The 25,203-nt window shown below is 39.1% G+C and overlaps 1 protein-coding gene across 6 annotated transcripts in view; it reads left to right on the top strand.

Moving 5' to 3' along the window:
* Window positions 1-25,203, top strand: part of EML6 (EMAP like 6) — a 111,177-nt gene that overhangs the window by 11,575 nt on the left and 74,399 nt on the right. For all 6 annotated transcript variants that reach the window (XM_072937721.1, XM_031675661.2, XM_072937722.1 and 3 more), the window contains exons 5-8: window positions 1,444-1,562; window positions 10,827-11,013; window positions 12,115-12,220; window positions 19,342-19,435. In XM_072937721.1, coding sequence (XP_072793822.1) covers window positions 1,444-1,562; window positions 10,827-11,013; window positions 12,115-12,220; window positions 19,342-19,435 — 506 coding nt within the window. The remainder of the gene's footprint in view (window positions 1-1,443; window positions 1,563-10,826; window positions 11,014-12,114; window positions 12,221-19,341; window positions 19,436-25,203) is intronic.

The following is a 25,203-nucleotide window of genomic DNA, read 5'->3' as shown; positions in this document are numbered from 1 at the left end:
CAATGTAGAGCACAATTTTTCAGTTATACACGAACATATATATATTCATTGTCACATTTTTTTCTCTGTGAGCTACCATAAGATCTTGTGTATATTTCTCTGTGCTATACAGTATAATCTTGTTTATCTATTCTATAATTTTGAAATCCCGTCTATCCCTTCCTACCCTCTGCCCCCTTGGCAACCACAAGTTTGTATCCTATGTCTTTGAGTCTATTTCTGTTTTGTATTTATGCTTTGGTTTTTTTTGTTGTTGTTGTTAGATTCCACATATGAGCAATCTCATGTGGTATTTTTCTTTCTCTTTCTGGCTTACTGCACTTAGAATGACATTCTCCAGGAGCATCCATGTTGCTGCAAATGGCGTTGTGTTGTCGGTTTTTATTGCTGAGTAGTATTCCATTGTATAAATATACCACATCTTCTTTATCCAGTCACCTGTTGATGGACAGTTAGGCTGTTTCTATGTCTTAGCTATTATAAATAGTGCTGCTATGAACATTGGGGTGCAGGTGTCATTCTGAAGTAGGGTCCCTTCTGGATATATGCCCAGGAGCAGGATTCCTGGGTCATACGGTAAGTCTATTCCTAGTCTTTTGAGGAATCTCCATACTGTTTTCCACAGTGGCTGCACCAAACTGCATTCCCACCAGCAGTGTAGGAGGGTTCCCTTTTCTCCACAGCCTCTCCAGCATTTGTCATTTGTGGATTTTTGAATGATGGCCATTCTGACTGGTGTGAGGTGATACCTCATTGTAGTTTTGATTTACATTTCTCTGATAATTAGTGATATTGAGCATTTTTCATGTGCCTGTTGATCATTTGTATGTCTTCCTTGGAGAATTGCTTGTTTAGGTCTTTTGCCCATTTTTGGATTGGGTTGTTTGGTTGTTTCTTATTAAGTCGTATGAGCTGTTTATATATTCTGTAGATCAAGCCTTCGTCGGTTTCATTTGCAAAAATTTTCTCCCATTCCGTAGGTTGTCTTTTTGTTTTACTTATGGTTTCCTTTGCTGTGCAGAAGCTTGTAAGTTTCATTGGGTCCCTTTTGTTTATTCTCGCTTTTATTTCTATTGCTTGAGTAGACTGTCCTTATTGATTTTCTGTCTGGATGATTAATCCATTGTTGAGAGTGTGTTGGATCAATCCCCAACTATTATTGTATTGATATTTATTACTTTTTAGTTTTGTTAGTATGTGCTTTGTATTTTTAGGTGCTCTGATGTTGGGTGCATAGATATTTACAATTGTTATATCTTGTTGAATTTACCCCTTTATCATTATGTAATGACCTTCTCCATCTCTTGTGACCATTATTAGTTTCTTAGATTTTCGAAAACTTGATTTCCTGCCATTAAAGATATCCTGAGAATGTCAAGATATTAATGTGTTTGAAGCCTAAAGGAAAGAGTTTCTGACTAAATGTTTCTGTTATGGTTGAAGGTTTACAAAGAAGATCTACCTCAGCTAAAGCAACAAAGTAAAGAGAAAAACCATGCAGTGCCCTTCCTCAAACGAGAAAAGGCTCCTGAGGACAGCTTGAAACTCCAGTTCATCCATGGGTAGGTGGTCTGTCACCAGCCTTAGCACCTTATCACCTCCTTTGCAGTGCTGTCCCACTTCAGGCTGACTCTTCTCTCCAGTGTGCACCTACTTGCAGTTAACATTTTAAACACGATTTTCTGTCCAGTTTTCTCACTCGATGTTCTGTGACCATCTCTGCATGTGCATCCTGATTTTTCATACTTTGTGTACTTCCGAGATGCATGTGTTATTGCTGCACATTAATCTTTCGCTTCATTCTTTCCACCATCTCTGCTTCCTTGGTGCCCATAACTCCTGCTCTGTTTACCTGTCTCCACTTAAGACAATGTTTCCTTCAGACATTTTTGTTCATGTACACCCCAAATAATTTTGAATTTTGAAAATCATGCACAACCTTCCACATTTTAAGTTGACATCTAAAATGTTTCAACTTAGGTTTAAATGGTTATGAAGACTATGATACCTACTGTTTTATAAATACTCACATCATTTGTTAAGATGGCTCCAGTGGAACTTAAATGCCATAGATAGAGTCCTGTCATCATCAATTTAAAAAATACATGAACTCATACTTCTGTTCCACTCCTCCCATAGAATTTTATCCTAATGTAATATTTTTGTGCTTGAAAGCCTTTTGTTCACCCTGTCATAACTTCAACAAGCAAGAAAATTTCTATAAATTCAATTCAAATTTAATTCCCTTGTGACCATTAGTCTCTAACTGTGCTGTCCAGTGTGGTATCTACTTGCAGCCAATGAGCACTTGAAATGTGGCTAGTCTGAGTTAAGATGTGCTGTATGTGGAAAATGTACACCAGATTTTGCAGACTTAACATGAAAAAAAGAATATACTTCATTAAAATGTTTTTATATTGATTACATGTGGACATGATAATATTTTGGACATATTGGGTTGAATGGTCTTTAAAAAAGATGAAATTATTTTAATGTGATTGGAAAATTTTCAGTTACCTATGTGCTCATAGTATTTCTGTTGGACAGTGCTGGTCTAAACATTAACAATTTTTTCCTGAATTTAATTGTTATAACTATTAATAATAAATAGCTGCCAATTCAATGTAAATGTAGTACAAATTGTGACAAACAGTTACTAAACAAAAAATCTTATTGGAAAAATTTTTTTCATAAGAATTTTTTCAATGAGTTCAGATATATGTGCACATATATTTCTTATTGCTAGAATGTAACACAATTTAGCATTGAATCTATTTTGGCTTTTGAGTTTTCAATATAAGTACTAAGAAAGCTTATTCACATCAAAGCTTATTCACATATACTTCCTTAAGTAGATGAGAACAGAAGCAGTTTTTTTTTTAATTTTAAATGCATTTGATATATTTTTCAAAAGAAAACTACCTTATTACATCATTGTGGGTTTCTTAGGTTCATTCTTTTTTTTTTTTTTAACATTTTTTTTATTCATTCATAATCATTTTACAGTGTTGTGTCAAATTCCAGTGTTCAGCACAATTTTCCAGTCATTCATGGACATATACACACTCATTGTCACATTTTTTTCTCTGTGATTTATCATAACATTTTGTGTATATTTCCCTGTGCTATACAGTGTAATCTTGTTTATCTATTCTACAATTTTGAAATCCCAGTCTATCCCTTCCCACCCTCTACCCCCACCCCCCGGTAACCACAAGTCTGTATTCTCTGTCCATGAGTCTATTTCTGTCCTGTATTTATGCTTTGTTTTTGTTTGTTTGTTTTTGTTTTTTAGATTCCACATATGAGCGATCTCATATGGTATTTTTCTTTCTCTTTCTGGCTTACTTCACTTAGAATGACATTCTCTAGGAGCATCCATGTTGCTGCAAATGGCATTATGTTGTCGGTTTTTATGGCTGAGTAGTATTCCATTGTATAAATATACCACTTCTTCTTTATCCAGTCACCTGTTGATGGACATTTAGGCTGTTTCCATGTTTTGGCTATTGTAAATAGTGCTGCTATGAACATTGGGGTGCAGGTGTCATCCTGAAGTAGATTTCCTTCTGGGTACAAGCCCAGGAGTGGGATTCCTGGGTCATATGGTAAGTCTATTCCTAGTCTTTTGAGGAATCGCCACACTGTTTTCCATAGTGGCTGCACCAAACTGCATTCCCACCAGCAGTGTAGGAGGGTTCCCCTTTCTCCACAGCCTCTCCAGCATTTGTCATTTTTGGATTTTTGAATGACGGCCATTCTGACTGGTGTGAGGTGATACCTCATTGTAGTTTTGATTTGCATTTCTCTGATAATTAGTGATATTGAACATTTTTTCATGTGCTTTTTGATCATTTGTATGTCTTCCTTGGAGAGTTGCTTGTTTAGGTCTTCTGCCCATTTTTGGATTGGGTTGTTTATTTTTTCCTTATTGAGTCATATGAGCTGCTTATATATTTTGGAGATCAAGCCTTTGTCGGTTTCACTTGCAAAAATTTTCTCCCATTCCGTAGGTTTTCTCCTTGTTTTATTTCTGGTTTCCTTTGCTGTGCAGAAGCTTGTAAGTTTCATTAGGTCCCATTTGTTTATTCTTGCTTTTATTTCTTCTAGGAGAAAATTTTTGAAATGTATGTCAGATAATGTTTTGCCTATGTTTTCCTCTAGGAGGTTTATTGTATCTTGTCTTATGTTTAAGTCTTTAATCCATTTTGAGTTGATTTTTGTATATGGTGTAAGGGTGTGTTCTAGCTTCATTGTTTTACATGCTGCTGTCCAGTTTTCCCAACACCATTTGCTGAAGAGACTGTCTTTATTCCATTGTATATTCTTGCCTCCTTTGTCGAAGATGAGTTGACCAGAAGTTTGTGGGTTCATTTCTGGGCTCTCTATTCTGTTCCATTGGTCTATATGTCTGTTTTGGTACCAATACCATGTTGTCTTGATGACTGTAGCTCTATAGTATTGTCTGAAGTCTGGGAGAGTTATTCCTCCAGCCTCTTTCTTTCTCTTCAGTAATGCTTTAGCAATTCTAGGTCTTTGATGGTTCCCTATAAATTTTATTATGATTTGTTCTAGTTCTGTGAAATGTGTCCTGGGTAATTGGATAGGGATTGCATTAAATCTGTAGATTGCCTTGGGCAGTGTGACCATTTTAACAATATTGATTCTTCCAATCCAAGAGCATGGAATATCTTTCCATTTTTTAAAGTCTTCTTTAATTTCCTTCATCAGTGGTTTATAGTTTTCTGTGTATAATTCTTTCACCTCCTTGGTTAGATTTATTCCCAGATATTTTATTACTTTGGGTGCTATTTTAAAGGGGATTGTTTCTTTACTTTCTTTTTCTGTTGATTTATCGTTAGTGTAAAGAAAGGCAACTGATTTTTGAACATTAATTTTGTAACCTGCTACCTTGCTGAATTCTTCGATCAGCTCTAGTAGCTTTTGTGTGGACCTTTTAGGGTTTTCTATATATATATAGTAACATGTCATCAGCATATAATGACACTTTTACCTCTTCTTTTCCAATTTGGATCCCTTTTATTTCTTTCTCTTGCCTGATTGCTGTGGCTAGGACTTCCAGGACTATATTGAATAGGAGTGGTGATAGTGGGCATCCTTGTCTTGTCCCAGATTTTAGTGGGAAGCTTTTGAGTTTTTCACCGTTGAGAACTATGCTGGCTATAGGTTTGTCATATATAGCTTTTATTATGTTGAGATATGTTCCCTCTATACCCACTTTGGCGAGAGTTTTTATCATAAATGGGTGTTGAATTTTATCAAATGCTTTTTCTGCATCGATTGAGATGATCATGTGGTTTTTGTCCTTTCTCTTGTTGATGTGATGTATTACATTGATTGATTTGCATATGTTGAACCAGCCTTGTGTCCCTGGGATGAACCCCACTTGGTCATGATGTATCTTTTTTATGTTTTGTTGGATTCTATTTGCTAAAATTTTGGTGAGGATTTTGGCGTCTATGTTCATCAGTGATATTGGCCTATAATTCTCTTTTTTTGTAGTGTCTTTGCCTGGTTTTGATATCAGGGTGATAGTGGCTTCATAGAATGTGTTTGGGAGTATTCCCTCCTTTTCAATCGTCTGGAAGAGTTTGAGAAGGACTGGTATGAGTTCTTCTTTGTATGTTTGATAGAATTCCCCGGTGAAGCCATCCGGTCCTGGACTTTTATTTGTAGGGAGGTTTTTAATTGCTATTTCTATTTCCTTTCTAGTGATCGGATTGTTCAAGTGTTCAGTTTCTTCTTGATTCAGTTTTGGTGGACAGTATGTTTCCAGAAGCTTGTCCATCTCCTCTAGGTTATCCAGTTTGGTTCCATATAGTTTTTCATAATATTCTCATATGATATTCTGTATTTCTATTTTGTTTGTTGTAATTTCTCCATTTTCCTTTCTTATTTTGCTAATTTGTGCTCTCTCTTTTTTCTTCTTTGTGAGTTTGGCCAGAGGTTTGTTGATTTTATTTACTTTTTCAAAAAACCAGCTTTTGGTTTGGTTGATTTTTTTCTATGGTCTTGTTAATCTCTATTGTATTTAATTCCTCTCTGATCTTTATTATTTCCTTCCTTCTGCTGCTTTTTGGGGCTTTTTGTTCTTCTTTTTCTAATTGATTCAGGTGGTGGGTTAACTTGTTTATTTGAGATTGTTCTTTTTTGAGGAAGGCCTGTATCGCTATAAACTTCCCTCTTAGCACTGCCTTTGCTGTGTCCCATAGGTTTTGAGTGGTTGTGCTTTCATTATCATTTGTCTCAAGGTATTTTTTAATTTCAGCTTTGATTTCCTCATTGATCCATTGTTTTTTCAATAACATATTGTTTAATCTCCATGCTTTTCTTTTTTTCTCCTTTGTTTCTCTGTTGTTGATTTCCAGTTTCATGGCATTGTGGTCAGTAAAGATGCTTGAGATAATTTCTATCTTCTTAAATTTGTTGAGGTTTCTTTTGTGTCCAAGTACATGATCGATCCTGGAAAATGTTCCATGTGCACTTGAAAAGAATGTATATTCTATTTTTTGGGGGTGTAAAGCTCTGAAAATATCCACCAAATCTAGTTTTTCTATTGTAGTATTTAATTTCTCTGTTGCCTTGTTTATTTTCTGTCTGGAAGATCTGTCTAGTGATGTTAATGCAGTGTTAAAATCTCCAACTATGATTGTATTCCCATCAATATCCCCCTTTATCTCTGTTAGTAATTCTTGTATGTACTTAGGTGCTCCTATATTGGGTGCATATATATTAACGAGTGTAATATCTTCATCTTGTATCACTCCTTTAATCATTATAAAATGTCCTTCCTTATCTTTCTTTATGGCCTTTGTTTTAAGTCTATTTTGTCTGAAATCAGTACTGCAACACCTGCTTTTTTGGCTTTTCCATTTGCATGGAATATCCTTTTCCATCCTTTCACTCCCAATCTATATGTGTCCTTCTCCCTAAAGTGGGTCTCTTGTATGCAGCCTATTGAAGGTTCTTGCTTTATTATCCAGTCTGCCACTCTATGTCTTTTGACTGGAGCATTTAGTCCATTAACATTTACAGTAATTAATGATAGATGTGTGTTTATTGCCATTTTGAACTTATCTTTGCAGTTGAATTGGTATATCCTCTTTGTTCCTTTCTTCTTCCTTTTGTGGTTTGGTAATTTTCCTTTGTATTATCATGGATTTTATTTAATTTTTGTGACTCCCTTGTAAATTTTTGACTTGTGGTTACCCTTTTTTGTAAATCTATTAACCTATACCTGTTTTTATTAAACTGATAATAACATGATCTCAAACCCATCCTACTGTTAAAAAAATTTAAAAAAGAAAGAAAAAAAAATTCTATATTTCCCTGCCTCCCTCTCCCACTCTCAGTGATTTGTATGTCTTCTTTTATAATTTCGTGTTTTCATTTGTATTTCATGAGTTATCACCTTTCCAGTTGTACGTTTCTCATTTCTGTAGCATCCTGCTGCTTTTCTATTTAGAATAGCCCTTTCAATATTTCTTTTAGCATGGGTTTAGTGTTGCTAAACTCCTGCAGCTTTTTTTTGTCTGTGAAACTCTTTATTTCTCCTTCTATCCTAAAGGATAGCCTTGCTGGATAAAGTATCCTAGGCTGCATCTTTTTTTCATTCAGGGCTTTGAATATATCTTGCCACTCCCTTCTGGCCTGTAGTGTTTGTGTAGAGAAATCAGCTGAGAGCCTTATGGGGGTTCCCTTGTAGTTCACTCTTTCCTTTTCTCTTGCTGCCTTTAGAATCATTTCTTTATCCTTGACTCTGGCCATCTTGATTATGATATGTCTTGGTGTGGGTCTATTTGGGTTCTTCCTGTTTGGGACCCTCTGAGCTTCCTGTACTTGTATATCTGATTCCTTCTTTAAGTTTGGGAAGTTTTCAGTCATGATTTCTTCAAAAACCTTTTCAATTCCCTTTGATCCTTCTTCCCCTTCTGGGACCCCTATTATGCGAAGATTGGGACGCTTTATATTATCCCATAGGTCCCTTATGCTATTATCATTATTTTTTATTTGCTTATCTTGTAGTTCTTCTGAATGGGTGCTTTCTGTTGCCCTGTCTTCTAGATCACTAATTCGTTCCTCTGCATTAACTAGTTGGCTTTGCACAGCTGTTAGATCATTCCTCATCTCTGTCAATGAGTTTTCCCATTTTGCCTGGCTCTTCTTTATAGCTTCAATTTCATTTTTGACATATTTTATTTCTCTAAGCATTATCTCTTTTAATTCCTTCAGCAATTTGATCACTCCTTTTTTGAAATCTTGATCTAGTAGGCTATCGATGTCTATTTCATTGAGCTTTCTTTCAGGGGATTCCTCTTGTTCTTTTAATTGGGAAAGGTTTCTCTGCTTCTTCATCTTGCTCATACCTCTCTGGCACTGTGGTTTATGGAGTATCAGTTGTCTATTTTGGATCTTAAGGATTTTATCTATCTAATGCCTATTTAGGAATAGAACTTAGGAAAAAAAAGAAAAAAGAAAGAAAAAAAGAGAAAAAAATAAGAGAGAGAGAGAAAGATTTTTAAAAGAAGGGGGAAAGGGTTTGAAAACAGTGTATAATGAATAATAGAAGAGCGGGTTGAAGCAGAGTATTAATCGGGTGGAGACGTCCTTTTAAAACCTTTAAAAAAAAAAGGGGGTGGAGAGATGAATATATGTGTTTGAAGCCTGTGTCTAATCAATAACAGGACATCAAAACCCAAGAGAAATAGGAATGAATTAAGAAGTAAAAATTAAGAGAGTAATTGAAAATAGAACAGGTAAAAACAGATTATAAAACAAAACAAAAACAAAAACAAAAAACAAAAAACAAAACAAAAAAACCAAAAAAAAAAAAGGGGGGGTTGTCGATGTTCTCCTGGAGTGTGTGTGCTTTTAATGTGATGTCCTTCTGTCTTTGTCCTGTTTTGGAAGCTCAGCTTGTTTTCATAGGCCCTCCGTTGGCGGCCTCTTCTGTGCTGCTCCCAGCACCTGTAGGCAAGCAGATCACGCCTCCTCCTAACACGGGGTCAGATGCAGCTCTCCTCTGCTGCGGGCGGGCGGGTCACTGCCCCTCCGGATGCCGCAGTCAGGTGTGGCAGACTGGCCAGGCAGGAGGGCAGGTCGTGCCCTCTCCCAGCACCTCGGTCAGGGGTTGTGTTCCTGCCCGACAGGCGGGGGGCCGCTCTCCCCCTGCCTGCGCTGCCGGTAGCTCCGCTGCTCTGTGCGGCTGCGCGCTCTGTGCCGGCGCTCCGCCCTGGTCGGCGCTCGGCCCTGGTCGCGCTCCGCGGGTGGGCTCGGGGAAGACCGAGGGGCAGCCTTGTCCCTTCTCCGAGCCAAGACCCAGCTGCTTGTTTGTCTTTGTGGAGCAAGTTCTCTGGGGGACCAGAATGGAAGGATCCTATCTGCCCGGGGCTGTAGGCCCGTCTCAGTCTGGCCCTTGAGGCTGCTAAGCCCTTCGGTGCGGACGCAGGTTTCGCCTCTGCCCCCGCCTGGGTGCTCAGCGCTGGAGAATATGGCGGGTCTGCCTGGGCCCTGCCCCTCTTCCCCTGAAAAGTTTCCGCGGGTTTTCAGAGATGGGGGTATGCACCCTTCCCCCGAGAGCACATCAACCTTGCTGTTTTATGGAGGGCCCAGGTTGTTCTGTCCTGTACACCCACAGCCCCGGCGCCCAGCCCCTTGCAGTCCCCCGGAGCTGCCTCCGTGCAGCCGCCCCCGTCCTCCGCCCGGCTAGTGCAGCCTGGCCCTGCCCGCCGCTGCCGGCCCGCGTCTCAGGCTGGGTGTCGGGGGGACGCTCTGTGCCCGTTTAACTTAGTTCTGTCAGACAAGGGCTGCTCTGTGCAGATCCGAGCCTTGGAGGCTCCCCCTCTGTCCCGCTGGCCTCTCAATTGGAGAGGGGAGACCCAGCGAGCGAGCGCCAGTCCTCCTTTGCCGCTCCCTCCCCGCGGGACCCGTCCCGCGCTGCTTTGCCTTTTGTTCTTTCTTTTTTCCTTTTCTCCTACCAGATTTTTGGCGTCTTTATCTTTTGAAGAGGGCGATGATCTGTTGGAGTTCCGCAGGTGCTCTGGTTGGCTGAGTGGGTCTGTAGATGTGGGTCTTGGTGTATTTGTGGGAGAGGGTGACTTACAAGCGTCCTTCTACTCCGCCATCTTGCCGGGAACCAGAAGCAGTTTTATCATAGCAATGTTAATTCTCTATATCCCTCTTGAGTTATAGGCCAAAAATATATATTGTGATTTTGATGTACAAAAATGTAGTTTAGTGGTCTATCTGACAATTCAATTAAATCACTCTAAAATTTTGTTTAAAAGCAAAGAATTAGAAGTCACTTGATTTGCAAAAGTTTTTCTTACCCAGTTGCTATAGCTGTTCACTTTCAACATACAATATTTGTATTTGTTTTGGCATCCCGGCAAAATTTGATATTCCGGGGTAATACAACATAGTAAGATTCCAAATGGATGGGAGTAATGACTTGCAAAACTGGGAAGAAGGCAATTATGAAAGGGGAGGTGGGAAAGGAAAACCTGCACCTCACCACAGATGTGTTCTCAGACTGGTCAGTTTTAAGAGAAAGCACATACAGTAGCTGAGGAACTGGAAACAGATTCTGTTAAAATTATCAGTGTCCATTTGCCCCTTAGAAGGTCATCACGTGCCCCCATAGGTCCTCGTACTCCCATTGAAGACCACTGTCCTGGGCAACTGTGGAGACCCCTGGGGTTCTACTTGTGCATGTCTGTGTTAACATGTTAACTTTATCTCCTGACAATTTCTGATCTGTTCACTGCTTATTCAACTACTGTGCAATTCCTGGGCCTGTGCTTCAGTTACAGAGGCTACGACTGTAGAAACAATCTGTTCTACACACAAGCTGGAGAAGTGGTCTATCACATTGCCGCAGTTGCTGTCGTGTACAACAGGCAGCAGCACTCCCAGAGGCTGTACCTGGGACACGACGATGACATTCTCAGCCTGACCATCCATCCAGTGAAGGACTACGTGGCCACCGGGCAGGTACATATCTCTCCTGTAAGATGGGGGCCTAGCCAAAGAGAGACGATTTAATTTTGAATTCAGTTTGCACATGAGAAATTCAAGAAACACTTGGTAGAAATAAATGTGAGGCAGGAAGCTGAGGATGCAGTTAATTCTGAATCACTTGATGGTGGGATAATCAGCCATTCTGCCACTTCTGGAAAGTCTGAGGAATTCTCATTCTAAGGTGATGAGATCTATGAACAGGATTAGGTAAAACTAAAGTAAGTTCTGTGAAGTCTTAATATGTTTTCCTCATTACTGTTTACCTAGAACTTAGTGTATCCTAGGTATTCAATAAATGTTTATTAAATGAACCATCTTTTAATACTAGTGTAACATTTAGTGTATAGTTTCTTTTTGTAAAACTTAGTCATATGACCTTTGGCCGTGTAGGAGTTGGCTGGACTCTGCTCAGTTATGTGCGTGGCTTTACGTCCCATTTTCCTTTTTAGAGTCATCATACCCAACAAGGTTTTCCCCCTGTGTATTATAAATGAGGAAAACCACTTTACTGTTAACAGTTTTCTCTGTTGTTGGGAGTTGGTGTGATAGAAGCTTGTGTCACCTGGAGGAGAAGCCACCTTACTGACAGAGTTAAGTCATGAAACTCATTTCCCACGGGAAGAAGCAGGGCCGGGCCATGCCTTCTCGAGGTAGGTAGGTAATTGAGAGCTAAAAGCACTCTGAGGACAGTGCTGTAAAGACGGACAGCTGGCTTCCTTGACCGAGAAGGGGAATCGAGTGTGGAGTTGAGAAGGCAGGAACGGAAAGGCAGATCTAACAGAAGCAAAGCACAGTGGACGTTTGAGCTGGATTTTTAAAAGTCCCTTCACTGGGAGCTGTGCCCCAGGTTAGGCTCTGCTGGCACCTAAACTTGATGCCAGAGCAAGACCCTGAGACCCGTTGTGCCTCAGTTTCCTTATCTGGAAAACAGTGGAGTTGGACCAGATGATTTCCCAGGGTCTTCCTACGCTCCACATGTGGGTTTTGATTTCTGAGTAGTACTTGACTCTGAGGAACAAAATCATTCCTATGATAATTTGTAAGTAGTTAATAACACTCTTCCTATTCTTTAAGGTTGGAAGAGATGCTGCTATTCACGTGTGGGACACACAGACTCTAAAATGTTTGTCACTGTTGAAAGGACAGCATCAGAGAGGAGTGTGTGCGCTTGATTTTTCAGGTGAGCACGTTTCCCACCGGTGTTGTAGGCAGATGGTTACACACTTACTTTGGTTTTTCTTTTTTAAGCATCCTTTAGTTTTGTTTGCAAGGAGGTAAGCCCTTGGTGTGTCAGCTACCCAGTCTTAGATGGAAAATCAGATGAGTGCATACCTAACAGAAATGTGGCCTTTAGATGCCACCTCCCATCCTGTCTCCCTCGTTTCCTCTCTCCGGGGTCATTCCCCAGAGCTCACACTGTGTTCTGCCTTTGCTGGAGCGATTTGAAATCCAGAGCAGCTGTTGCTATTGAAAGACTTAGTTGCAAATGTCTGGCAGTGACTCAGAAGAACATCAATTGCCTCTCTCCAAATAAGTGGGAACACAGCACCTGCGATTTAAAACATAAAGAGCTAGAGGGAGGGCTGCACTTGCTCTGCAAAGGGCCACTTTACAAGGCTGGTGTTTTGGAAATAAATTTCATCTTGAAAAAATAGAACTGAAGTTTCCATCTCCTTAATTTAAAATTTGAACACAGTGCTTTTATAATCCAACTGGTGAATATAATTTTCTTTAGAATAAGGCCATTTCCTTATGCTAGGATCGAAGAACGAGGACTTATCACAAAAGGGTGTTTTCGCCTAGAAATGTTTAATAATCCCAAATGTAGATATTGGATGTGTAGGAAAAAATTCTGAACTTTCTGCAGAAAACTAATTCTGTAATTTCCTTTTTCTAAGCTTTATTCAAATGTTTAATATGTGCAGTATGTATAATATTGGTCATTAAATTCCATGATTTCACAGCCCCAACCTCTGTCTTATGTGCCTCCCCCTCTACTCTCCTTGTTCAAGCCCGAAATTCTCATCAGTGCCATCATAACTGTGCTGGTCTCTGCTTCCATCCCCACTTCCTCCAGTCTATCCTGCCCACTTTTTGAGTCTCCTGAAAGTGCAGTGACATTGCTCCCCCACGTGGACTCCCTTTGGTTGGCTGGCTCAGGGCTGAGCCCTTGGTTGGACATTCATAGTCTCTGTGATCTGGCCTCAGCTTTCCTTTGCAGTGTTTTCACCCACTAACCCATTTGTGTGCCTTTATATCCCCCTAACTGTAGAACCCAAATGCACTCCTATCTGTGTTTTTTGCCTGTGTTCCTTTTCTCATGCTGTTCTCATGTGTCTGTTCAAGTCCTGCTATCCTCTAAGACCAAGCTGACAGTTTCCTCCTCCATCCTTCGAGAGAGAAATGACCTATTCCCTTTTCTGCATCCCTTAGCCCACTGTTGTCAGTGCTCTTGTGGTACTTGTTAGAGCCCACGTGGCACAATAGTTACATGTGGTGACAGCTCCTCATACAGCAGAGCCCATCTCTCTGTTCCCCACTGCACACGTTGTAGCGCAGTGGACACAGAAGCTACTCCAAATATGCGAGTGAATGAATACATGAATGAATGAGGTTTTGTTTAATGTATTTTGTCTTGCCTTTCACTACTGTTGCTAGAACTTGACATTGTAAACCATCTTGGGACAAAAATTATCTTTATTCTCTAACCAATAACATGGTGCAGATTTCTGTGGGTGTGTCACATGTACATTCTCATATAATATAAACTACTGTATAAATCTGAGTTGCTATGTCATCATTAGAAGTTAGTACTTTCTGTCATTATTGAATTAATAGAAATCAAGACTAAACAGTTCATACTGCCCACTGGTGGGCATGAGTGGTAGAGAAAGCATGAGTATCAAAGAGAGAGAACTACTTGGTTACCACCTGCCAGTTGAAAGGCTGGGTAACGCACCCAATAAAAAGTGAATACAAAGTCCTAAACTTCCAGAAATTTGATGGACGTAAAATTTTTTATTTTTAGGGGGATTTGGGGGAAAGTAATTAGGTTTATTTGTTTTTTAGAGGTAGTAGGGATTGAACCTAGGTCCTAATGCATGCTAAGCGTGCACTCTACTACTTGAGCTATACCCTCCCCCAGACATATGATTTTAAAATAAGTGCACCATGTGTCCTTGATACAAACAGTAAAATCTAAAATGAACCTATAATTTGAGTTCAGATAAGGTTCTGTTTGAAAGATGTGAATGGATTTTTGCTTTTTAAAATAGTTGCACTCCTTAATGGCGCAACTATCTGTCCTTTTCCTAAAATTAACTTGCTAGCAGATACATATGCGTATACTTAACATAAAAATTATATTAAGAAGTATGCTTTAGAAGAATGCCAAGACACCCATTAAATAAAATAATAAAACCTAAATGTGTCCTAGAGTATAGAGACTCTAATATATTTTTGGCAACATTGAAAATTGACTCAGTATTTCTAGCAGACAATTTGGTGCTGTTTAATAAAAGCTATATAACTTAAATGACAAGTATGTGGACTGTGTATTTTATACACATTTCCATGTATCAAAGAAAAATTAGAACTCAAAATAGCATCTATTCACTGATTTCAACTGAAATGTGTATTAACATACAAACCAAGTGGCAGGAAATTTACAATACTACAAGTAGAATTTAATAATTATTAGACAATTTTTCTATAGAATTGATTAATTTGGGGTTTTTTAATTGAGAAAAATAAAAAAACCAACTCATGTTAATTAAATATTCTTAGAAAAGAGATGAAAGGAGTGTTGATCAAAGACACTGGTTATGAGATGAGTTAATACCAGGAAGCTGATACCCAGTAACTTGGTCTCTGTGTTTCTGAGAGCTCATATCTCTTCCTGGCTTAGCAGTTTCATAAAAGAAAGATCAAGAGATTAACTGAACTTAGAAGTCTTTCCCTCGTCAGGCAGCCCCTCACACTGATGCCTGGTGGAGAAACCAGACATTGTAGGAAGAGGTTGAGAAGCCGATTTTGTCACTTCTTCTAATTCCCACTTTGGGTAAATAAAGAAATACCCACATATGAAGTATTTTCTACCTAGAAAGGGTATTTCAGTTTTAAGAATACATTCTTTATTCCCCAGGTAACATTCATTAAAGAAGAGCCAATTTATTCAGCAAATGTGTTATTTTTGATTGTGAAAAATTACATACTCATCTCAGAGTTTAAATACAATGTTAATTCGTAAATGGCAGAAAGAAAGCTAGGTGATAGTTTTAGAAAGCACTAACCTCAAGGTAGTGGGGAACTACCTGTTGTGTTTGATCTGTCACCGTGTGTGGTTACATGCAGAGCAACTGAGGTGGTTGGTTGATCTTTGTGGTCTCTATGGCACCCTCCTGAAGGTGTGAGCTGAAGCCTCTTTGTTTCGCTTACACTGATAGTAGTACTCTGTGTTAGAATGGTATCACTTTAGTCTTAAACAGACCCCTGCACCACTTTACAGACCAAGAATGTAGATCCAGAGAGTTTGTTGGTATGGCCAGGGCAAAAGTCAAACAGTAGCAGATCCAGAGCTAGGACCTAGGCTCTCAGTCCCCCCCGTGAGAAAGCCACCCAGCCTGGGGCTGTCAGCTGGCGGGAGCTGTCCCCCCTCTGCCTCTTGCCTCTTCTGCCCCTGCCCTCCACCAGGACCTGTATGGACTTTCAACAGAGAGGCATACCTGGAGCACTGGGCATGCTCCTTTACTTCCTCACTCCCTCTCCCCAACGGCAGGTGTTTCCAGCTGCCACCGCCCCTGTTCTCCAGCATCAGTGTGAAGTGGGCATGGGGTTACATAGAGGCTGCCATGTGCAACAGCCACTCCCGTCCCGCCTTGAAAAGAGACCCGTGTCCTAGAACAGCCCTGAATTAAACATGGTGAATAGGAGCAGAAAAGTGAGTAGTTTAAGTCAAAATGCCGAGAGAAGATTATTTAGATTTCCGTGTTGAACCATGTAAACAAGGCAGGGACACTGGTTATTATCTAGCTAGTGGCCCCATCTGTGTGCCTCAGCACCCCCACGTCCACCTAGCTCTTGCAAGTCAGCTCATTTGGGGGGTATTGTGGAGACCTACTGAGAGTACTTTTGCCTCTTATTAGAGAAAGAAATTGTCGTGGAAATACAAAGCAGGCAGATGATGTGAAAACTAGACAACAAATAAACAGTTATACTTAGGGATTTAGATTAATCCATGTTTGCTACTTTTCCAAGGCAAACAAAAAGAATAAATTTTTAACCAAAAACATTTCTAACAGCATAATCCGTATCTCTAAATTATGTCAACAAGAAAAATGCCTTTATATTATGTCACTTAACTGAGCAACTCTTTGACTTTGTGAATTTATTATCACTGTCTGGGGAAGATGGAGCCATCTATGGGACTGCTTGCAGTCAGAAAAGTGCCTCCATGTGAATAGAAAACCAATTAAAAAGAGAAAGGTTCAGCCATGTAAACATTCTCTAGACTAAATATCATCCTCATATTTTAAAAACCTTCACTGAATATACTAATTTCCACAAGGGCACCTCTAAGACTAACTTGATTTCATTGTGTTCAATTCTAAAAACCTATGCATTTTTTATGAGCCCTGAATACGGGATCAACTTGTAATTGTTTGAGTAAAATATTTCTCTTTCTAATTTGCCCTTTACTGTTGACATTAAGTGCCTTAGAATTATTTCTGGACTGTGTCACAAAATATCCATAATTAATACATACTGTGACTGGAAAGATTTGAAAGGACATTGGTTAAACTCTAAAAATACTGTTGGAAATCAAAAACTCCAACTAAATGGTCAAGGGACAATGGATTTTCAAAGCTAAGGTCAAGCCTCTGGGTAAGGGGGAGGAGAACAGGGGGGAAAAAAATGGTAGCCAGTTATACTTCCAAACTGTGTGGTGTGTAGAAATAGCCCATACCTGCAGAGTTCAAGAAAAAAATTGCCATCCTAAAGAAGAGGTATGATTTTTGAGGTGCCTCTGGGTTTATACTGCTGCTTCATTGCTATTCATAGTCAGAAATGGGGTAGAAAGGTGGTATAACTGTGAAGACAGGCTGGTGGGGCCTTGCAGAAATTCTAATAAAAAGTAGCAAAAAAAAAATCAATTTACCCTGAGATCTTCAAAAAATGTAAAATGTGGGGGAAAAAACCCTATCTTTTAATATATGTGGATGTTTGCATTCTAAGGATATATTAATACAGCTACACAAAAGAAAACATAAAATTTTAAATTAACAAATGCAAAAAACAGACACTGAATATTTGTGCAGTGTTTTTGAAAGGAATGATAATTAAGACAATTAACATTGTATAGCTAAAGAACATGGAACTATCCATAGGCACATTCCACTCTTGTCTCCCTCGTCCTCCTGATGTCTTCAGTATCACCAGACTTCACTGAAAAAGAACTCAGTATGAGGATCTCATAAGAAATGTGTTACAAGTTTTAAATAAGAGCTTGCAATATAAGAAGGGAAAGAGAAATGTCCAATACAAATGCAGAGACAGGCTAATGTAGCAACATAGCCAGGCCCCACAGGAAATATGGGAAAAGTAATGTCAGTAATGAATAGGAGGTCGTCACCAGTCCCTTCTCCCAAATGCATGAAGAGAGACCATGCACAATTTAAAGCCTGGTGACACTGACGCATAAGGGCATGTCATTCACTGTGATTCAGAAGACACATCTGTTTATAGTAATCACTTGGTGGCTTAGCCCTTTAGGAAAGTGTTAATGTCTTCACCTAATGCTACAGTCTAGGGGCTTGAAAGGGTTAATGTAACCTTCAAATCCTTGCCTCAGTGGTAGTAGGTAGTAGGCAGTAGCAGTAGCAGCAGCAGAAGAAGATTGGGGAGGATTTGGTTTGTTAAGCCAGGCTCTTCCTTTCTTACTCTCCTTTTCCACCAGGAGGAAAAGGATCTGACTGCTGTTCCCAGTTAGCACAAGTAAGGGCACTCAAGGATTGGACGTTAGTTAACCAGCATTTGGGGAGGGTTGCCAGATACAGCAAATAAAAATACAGGAGGCCCAATTAAATTTGAATTTCAGATAAACTGGATAATTTCTTAGTACAAATATGTCTCATGCAGCGTAATATTGTACTAAGAACTTACTTGTTGCTTATCTGAAATTCCAATTTGACTAGGCCCCTTTATTTTACCTGGCAGCCCTAATTTGGCATCTACCCTAGGCCTGTCTTTGAAAATACCAGTCGAGACCCCGAGTGGGCTGGGGAGAAGTAGTTTATCACAAACTCATGTTTCTTTACCCGAATGTTGCTGGCCCTCTGTAGTCAGAGGAGACGCCCTGCTGAACTGAGGCTCAGTGAGTTTGGCCTCCCATCTCCCAGCCCACGGAGAGTTCGGGAGGAACTGCTGACCCGAGAAGCTTCTCTCTGAATCTGGCTTCATGAGGAGGCAGCAAAGGGAAGACTTATTGACCATACCTCTTCATCTGTCTTGAAGGGAAAAAGCAAATTAACTGTCTGGATTCAAATTCAGTTATACATATTATATATTTTAATTTTGTAAAACAACCTGTCCAAATTATAGTAATCATTGGTAATATAATTAATACTAAGGAAACATGCTCATCATATAACAAATGAAAAAAATTAATATGTTCATTACAATCCTGGTTTTGTTTTCTGAAAGCATATTTTATAGAGAAACTGACAGGACTTATATCAATAGGCCTAGAAGTTTGGATGATTTAAAAATTTCCTTTATCCGTATTTTCTAAATGTCCTACAACAAACATACTTTATGTGAAATAGGGAAACTAAGAAATTAACGGTTTTTTTAAATTGTAACATCATCTTTTAAAATAATTTTTAAAGTTAAATTTAGTCTCTAATGCTCTTGGAGAGTTAAACAGAACCCAGTTTTTTACAGCTGAGAATAGACTAAGAGTGACATTAAATGGCTCTTCCATTAAATGCCATGAGATTTGTCTGACACAAAATAGACAAGGTTTTGATGACTCAAGACACTCCCCCAACCCCATGGCTCAGATTGGAACACTGAGTGAGTGATTTAATTCAGCAACCGGTTATTGTGCATTCAGAAGCTCCATATTGCTAATTATGCATTTTGTTCAGTGAGGTCCCTAATTTAGTGTGTGATTCTTCTAATGTATTTGAGCCTAAATAATATTCTTAAGGTTAATTTCTTGTTCGTCTTTATAGTATATAAAGTGTTTGGGTTTTTCACTGAAGAAATGAGTCATTTGATGTTTGTGTTGTTTTCATACAGCTGATGGAAAATGCCTGGTGTCTGTTGGTTTAGACGATTTTCACAGTATTGTATTTTGGGACTGGAAAAAGGGAGAAAAGATAGCCACCACCAGGTAAGAAGCCGCCAAGGTCTGACGACACCCTGCCGATGATTACGCTTCAGTAAAGGTCAACAGTTTGCATTTTCTGGTCAGAGTTCTTCTTCAAACTCAGGTGGAATTCATATAGAAAGCTTAACCCCTAAGGGAGAGCATATTGCAATATTTCATGGTGACATCCTGACTTAGAGGAATTAATGATTGTTTCAGGGAATTGAAAAATTCTGAAACTCTTTTCAGAGAGTTATTCATCACTTTGCTCTTAGTAATATATGCATTATCTGTATCGGAGCTTTTTTGCCAGCAGTAGAAAAGCAGCTTTTCTCAGGCTGGTGCCTTGCCCCCTTGTTTTCCCACTGTCTGAGCATCTGGTGAAGGCTTGTCAATGTCACTGGAGTCAGAAGGACCATTTGTCATGAGGCGGTGGTGTGCGGGAAAGGAGGCCCCATCGTGTGCATCTGCCACTCGCTTTCAAGCAGGCAAATTGTTTCCCTAATCTCCCCGTCTTATAAATAGACTTTCCAAGACCGACTGCTGTTTATAGACCACCTGTCCTCCCTTACCCCAGCCCCCCTCCCTGCTGAATCAGCCCTAAGTCTGAACATTGCTTTCCACTCCTGCTTGCATTGGGCTTAGCTGTTTGCCCAGCCGTGGTCAGAGGTCAGAATAGTTGGCAACCAAGGCCCAGCAATACAATTTGTTGCCCAAGGCAGGTTATCAGTTTACCTCTCTGCTGGTTCTTCCCTGCGTAAACCGACTCCCTTTCAATCTTGCCCCACAAAATCATGTTTAAGTTCATGGCTTTGAATGCCAAGATTCAGTTTTTAAATTGATGTGTCCCTCGGTGATATTAAATAGGAGAAAACTTTTTTGGCAATTTGATTTAATGAATGAAGATCCATAAATTTATAGAGACTTGGAGGAGGAGCAGATGGAGCCTTGAAGACTCCAGCTGACCATCTTAGGAGAAAAAGAGGAGCTTTTCTGATGACTGCTGTTGAGATGGAATTCTTGGCAGCAAATGGCAGCTCATAAATCTGCCTACCCAAGTGGTTTTTCCTTTGGTCTCTCTAGTATTCCTCACTGTTGTTTCAATCCCCACTAGTACTCAGATCCAGCTTTTCATCAGAGCTCTGCTCTCCTCCTCAATTAATATACTGAATTTTACTTTAATAGTTCTGATAACATGCCACCTGTATTACAGATAATTTCAGGCAAAGCACATGTCTGCATTTCAAAAGAAGTGCAGTTTTCCTGCTAGAAAACCCTCTGCAAATGTGGGTGGCTCACCTGTTGTATGCCAGCAGCATTAATAGAAATGGAAGAAATATTAATACTTAAAAAGTATATATCTGATATGTTTAGTAGTTTTACTTCCATTTAATTAACACAAAGTGACTGAACACTATTACGTTAATGACACAGTTTATTTTTGGAATTGTTCCCAAGTTGTATGTCACATTCCCCAAACAGGACACCTACAGAATTGCCCTCAAAGAGCATTTTTTCCAATGGTAACATTCACCACTGCTCTTTCCAAGAAGGAATGACAAGGATTATTAAAGTCCTTTGGATGAATACTAGATTTTTAAATAATAAATAATATTTATAACTACCTATTTATATAATATTAACAGCTGTAAATACTTACATAAGTAAGTAACCAAAAATAAAATTCATTTTATGGCTTGAAGTTAGGGTGCTTAAGTAGATAGAAACTTTAATAACAGCGGCATGAAAGACGTGACAAAGAAAAAGGAGTTAATACTTTACTGATGGGACCTTCCTGGCTTCCGGGAGTCATCATAGCTCCTCTGAGGGTCTGATTTACTCTTGGCGGTGGCTGACTCAGTGACACCCCTCACTTTGCACTTCTGTGTTTCCATCATTGCCAGCATCACCACTAGCAATGCTTAACAGGAAACTGGCTTCCTGTGGGCTGCATCCTTCTGCCAGGTGATATTCTCCAAAGTGCCCATCACCCAGGGTGTGAGATTTCCCCATTAGGGGAGGGAGGTAGTCGGTGGCTGGGGTGGCATCACCAGCAATGCCTCTGCTGCCCAAGGCTGGCGTGTGCCCACGGCACTCTCAGAAGCCACCCTTCAGTTGTGAATATGTTTAAGTGAACCTACTTTTTTATCAACTCAGAGAAATTAGCAAAGTTCAGAATTGGCCCATAGAGATGTTATTACAAGATCTCTCTCTATGAGACTTGATCCAATCTATTTGTGCAGTTGTTTTGACTCTTTGCTAATTTTCCTGAATGATTTCAGTCACCTCCATTACAGATTAATTTTTTAGTCTTTTTCTTCCTTTTAATGTACACGTAATATATTTTAGTTTAATACACAAGTAACCCATTTAATAACCAAGACCAATCTCTTATGGACAGTGGTGAAATGGCCTGATATTACTGTCAATCAGGGCAGAACAATAGGATAATTAATCAGGCACCTCTGTGTCCCTTTATTTGGATTTCCACCCCACTATGAACATGGCTCTGGGGGACAGTGACTGATAATTATTGACACACTTCATCTCAGAGGTTTGAACAGTAGGGATCTTAGGCAAAAGATACAGTATCAAGGTGCATAACAAGAACACTTCCAATGTTAATGTGAGGTAGTTGTGCTACTAGAGAGCTTAGGGACAAAGTATAGGCCCTCACAGAGCAGGTGCACAGACCCTCAGAGTATGCATTTCTGTTTTGGCTCTGCTGCTGTATCTATTTTAGGTCCCTAACCTTACATACATTTAGTGAATAAGATCAAGTCTCCTGCATACCAAATTGGCACTGTCTTTTCTCACTCTCCTTTTTAAATATGTGTATCTCTTTTTAAAAATAACATTTATTAATTTTTCTGTTTTTAAAATAATACATGATTATGAAAAAGTTAGCACAGGAAAGCACCAAGAAGAAAAGGAAATGATTCATAATTCCACTCCCCAGACATAGCCATGGCTAATATTTTAGCATATGTTCTTTAGTATATATTCAGCTAGTTTTTTAATCCATTTTTACTCATATATGGGGTGTTACACATAGTGCTCTGTGACTTGCTTCCCCCCCCCACCAATATATCATCCCACTTTCTCATTAATGTTACCTGGCTTATTCTGTATTACTCTATAGTGTAATCCATTTATAATCTTATTTGGAGCTGGGGTAGAAGTCAGACATTCATTCAGTCTTTCTGTTGTGGGCTACCTTCACGCACATAAAAAGAAGACCAGATCACACGCACGGGACTGGGCCTCCGTGCAAACAGAAGCGTTTGGAATAGAAGATTAAGAAGCCAGCTCACCTGGTGTGCAGCTGTCCTTGGCTTCTAGAAGGGGTGCTTCCTTCCCTCTTCTGCTGTGCTTGCTGAGAGTTTAAAATGTGGCCCTGCATGGTGACTTACCTGTGACCCAGGCATGAGGACATGTCCTGTGTTGGGGCAGCAGGACAGACTTCTACATTCTTACTCCTTCAGTTTAGGACCTGACACTCTTTTAATTTTGTTTTTCTTACACAGACATGAGCACACAGATGCAGTTGTAGGCAACTTTCCTATAAATTTAACAAGTGTCTAAAGGAAAAATTAGCAGATAGTGAGTGCATGTTCTTTATGTGTTGACATTAAGCATTTATGTGCCATCATTAGTGTAGAATTTTAGCTGTAGCAGAAACACATCGCTGTTTTTATGACACCAAGAAATTAGATGAAAACTACAATGTGCTCTTAAAAAAGACTTTTCCAACTGCCTTTAACTGTTTGACCTTGTATAGACACGAGCAAACAAAACAGTGCTCTTGACTATGTAGGAAATGTAATTTATGATATGTTCTCAATTTTCATTTTGGTTTTTTCTAGCATCGTGTCTCTAAAGTTCATATTAATTATTTAGGAGCTGTGGGAATTTTCCTCCAATCACGAAATCCTTGGATAGTTAATGTCTTTCATGGCTATCTGGTTTCTTCTTTGTGTTAAGCACATTTTCTTTTCTCTTTCATTCATACCTTTTTCTGTCTGACCTAATTATTCCTTATACATCCAGTGATGTATCTTGGCCCTGGTGTCCATGTTCATTTTTGACTTTCAAAGAAACAAAGGGAGAAAGTTCAAAAATCAGTTCCTCTTCCTTTGCCTGCCTTTCACTGTAGGACTCATACAATGGGTATGGCGATGTTCTGTTCTTTTAACTGCTTATTATGGAAATTTTAAAAGTTACACAAAAGTGGAGTATTTCCTCCATAGTAAACTCCCTTGTACCCATCACCCAGCTGCAATATCCCACACATGGTACAAAGCTTCCTTCCTTCTCATTTTTGCCTTTTACTTTCTTTTCTGCTTTAAGATTTTAAAGATAATTCAAAGCATTGTGTCATTTGACCTGTATATACTTCATTAGGCATTTCTAACTGCAAAGATTTGTTTTTAAAAACCACCATTCCATTATCACAACTAACTAGGGCAACAGTAATTTCTTTCTTTCATTTATTACCCAATTTATAATCAAACATTCCTGACTGTTTCAAAGATGAGAGTTGATTTGTTCAAATCTGCATCAAAACAAGGCCCACATTTTGTATTTGACTGTCATCTTTCTTAAGCCTCCTTTATTTTATAGCAGTCCCCTCCCCCCTTATTCGTACCATAGATGCATTTGAGGAACTGGGTCATTTGACCCATAGAATATGTCACATTCTTAACTTGACTGAGTCTTCACGAGAGCATAGCAAACATTTCCCTGCATTTCCTATAAATGGTAGTTAGACCCATAGGCTTGAATCACATTCAGTTTTTTCCTTGACACTAGTTTCATAGATAAATAAATCATGTACCATATAATTCACCCATTTAAAGTGTACAGTTCAGTTACTTTGTAGTATATACAGATGTCAAATTGTAATACTGTACACTTGAAATGTATAAACATTAGCGTATTCACACAGTTGTGCAGTCATTACCACTATCTAATTTCAGAACACTTTGACCACCCCAAAAAAGAAACTCCATATTCATTAAGCTCTAATCTGCTTGCAGTCTTTCTGGATTTTTATATTCTAGACACTGTATAAATGGAGTCATACAAAACGAGGTCCTTTGTGCCTGGCTTCTTTCATGTAGCATAATGTTTGAAGGTTCGTGTATGTCATAACATGTGTCAAGGCCTCATTCCTGTTTATTGCTGAGTAACATTTTATGGTGTGGATCCAACCGCGTTTTATTTATTGATTCATCAGTTGATGGATAGTTGGGTTGTTTCCTCCTTTGGGCTCTTACAAATAATGGTGCTACGAACATTCGTGTACAAGGTTTTAAATAGATACAGATTTAACTTCTCTTGGGTATATACCCAGGAGTGGAATTGCTGGATCATATAGCAGTTTTCTATTTAATATTTTAAGGCATTGCCAAAATATATTTCAAAGTGGCTGTACTATTTTACATTCTCACCAGCAATGAGTGAATGTTCCAGTTTCTCCACATACCACATACTTGCTGACACTTATTATTGTCTGTCATTTTGTTATATCCATCCTAGTAGGTATGAAGTGATACCTTATTAAGGTTTTGTTTTTCATTTCCTTAATGGCTAATGATACGGAGCATCTTTTCAGGTGCTTATTGGCCGTTTGTGTATCTTTGCAGAAATATCTATTCAGATACTTTGCCCATTTTTAATAGGATTATTTGTCTTTTTATTATTGAATTGTCAGAGTTTTTAAAAATATATTCTGGATATAAGTCCCTTATCAGATATATCATTTGCAGATATTTTCTCTTTAGTTTTTT

The sequence above is a fragment of the Vicugna pacos genome, chromosome 15 (assembly GCF_048564905.1).
Source record: "Vicugna pacos chromosome 15, VicPac4, whole genome shotgun sequence".
Classification (NCBI taxonomy): domain Eukaryota; kingdom Metazoa; phylum Chordata; class Mammalia; order Artiodactyla; family Camelidae; genus Vicugna; species Vicugna pacos.
Note: the sequence above shows the minus strand (reverse complement) of the source record. Positions and strands in the feature narration are given on the sequence as shown.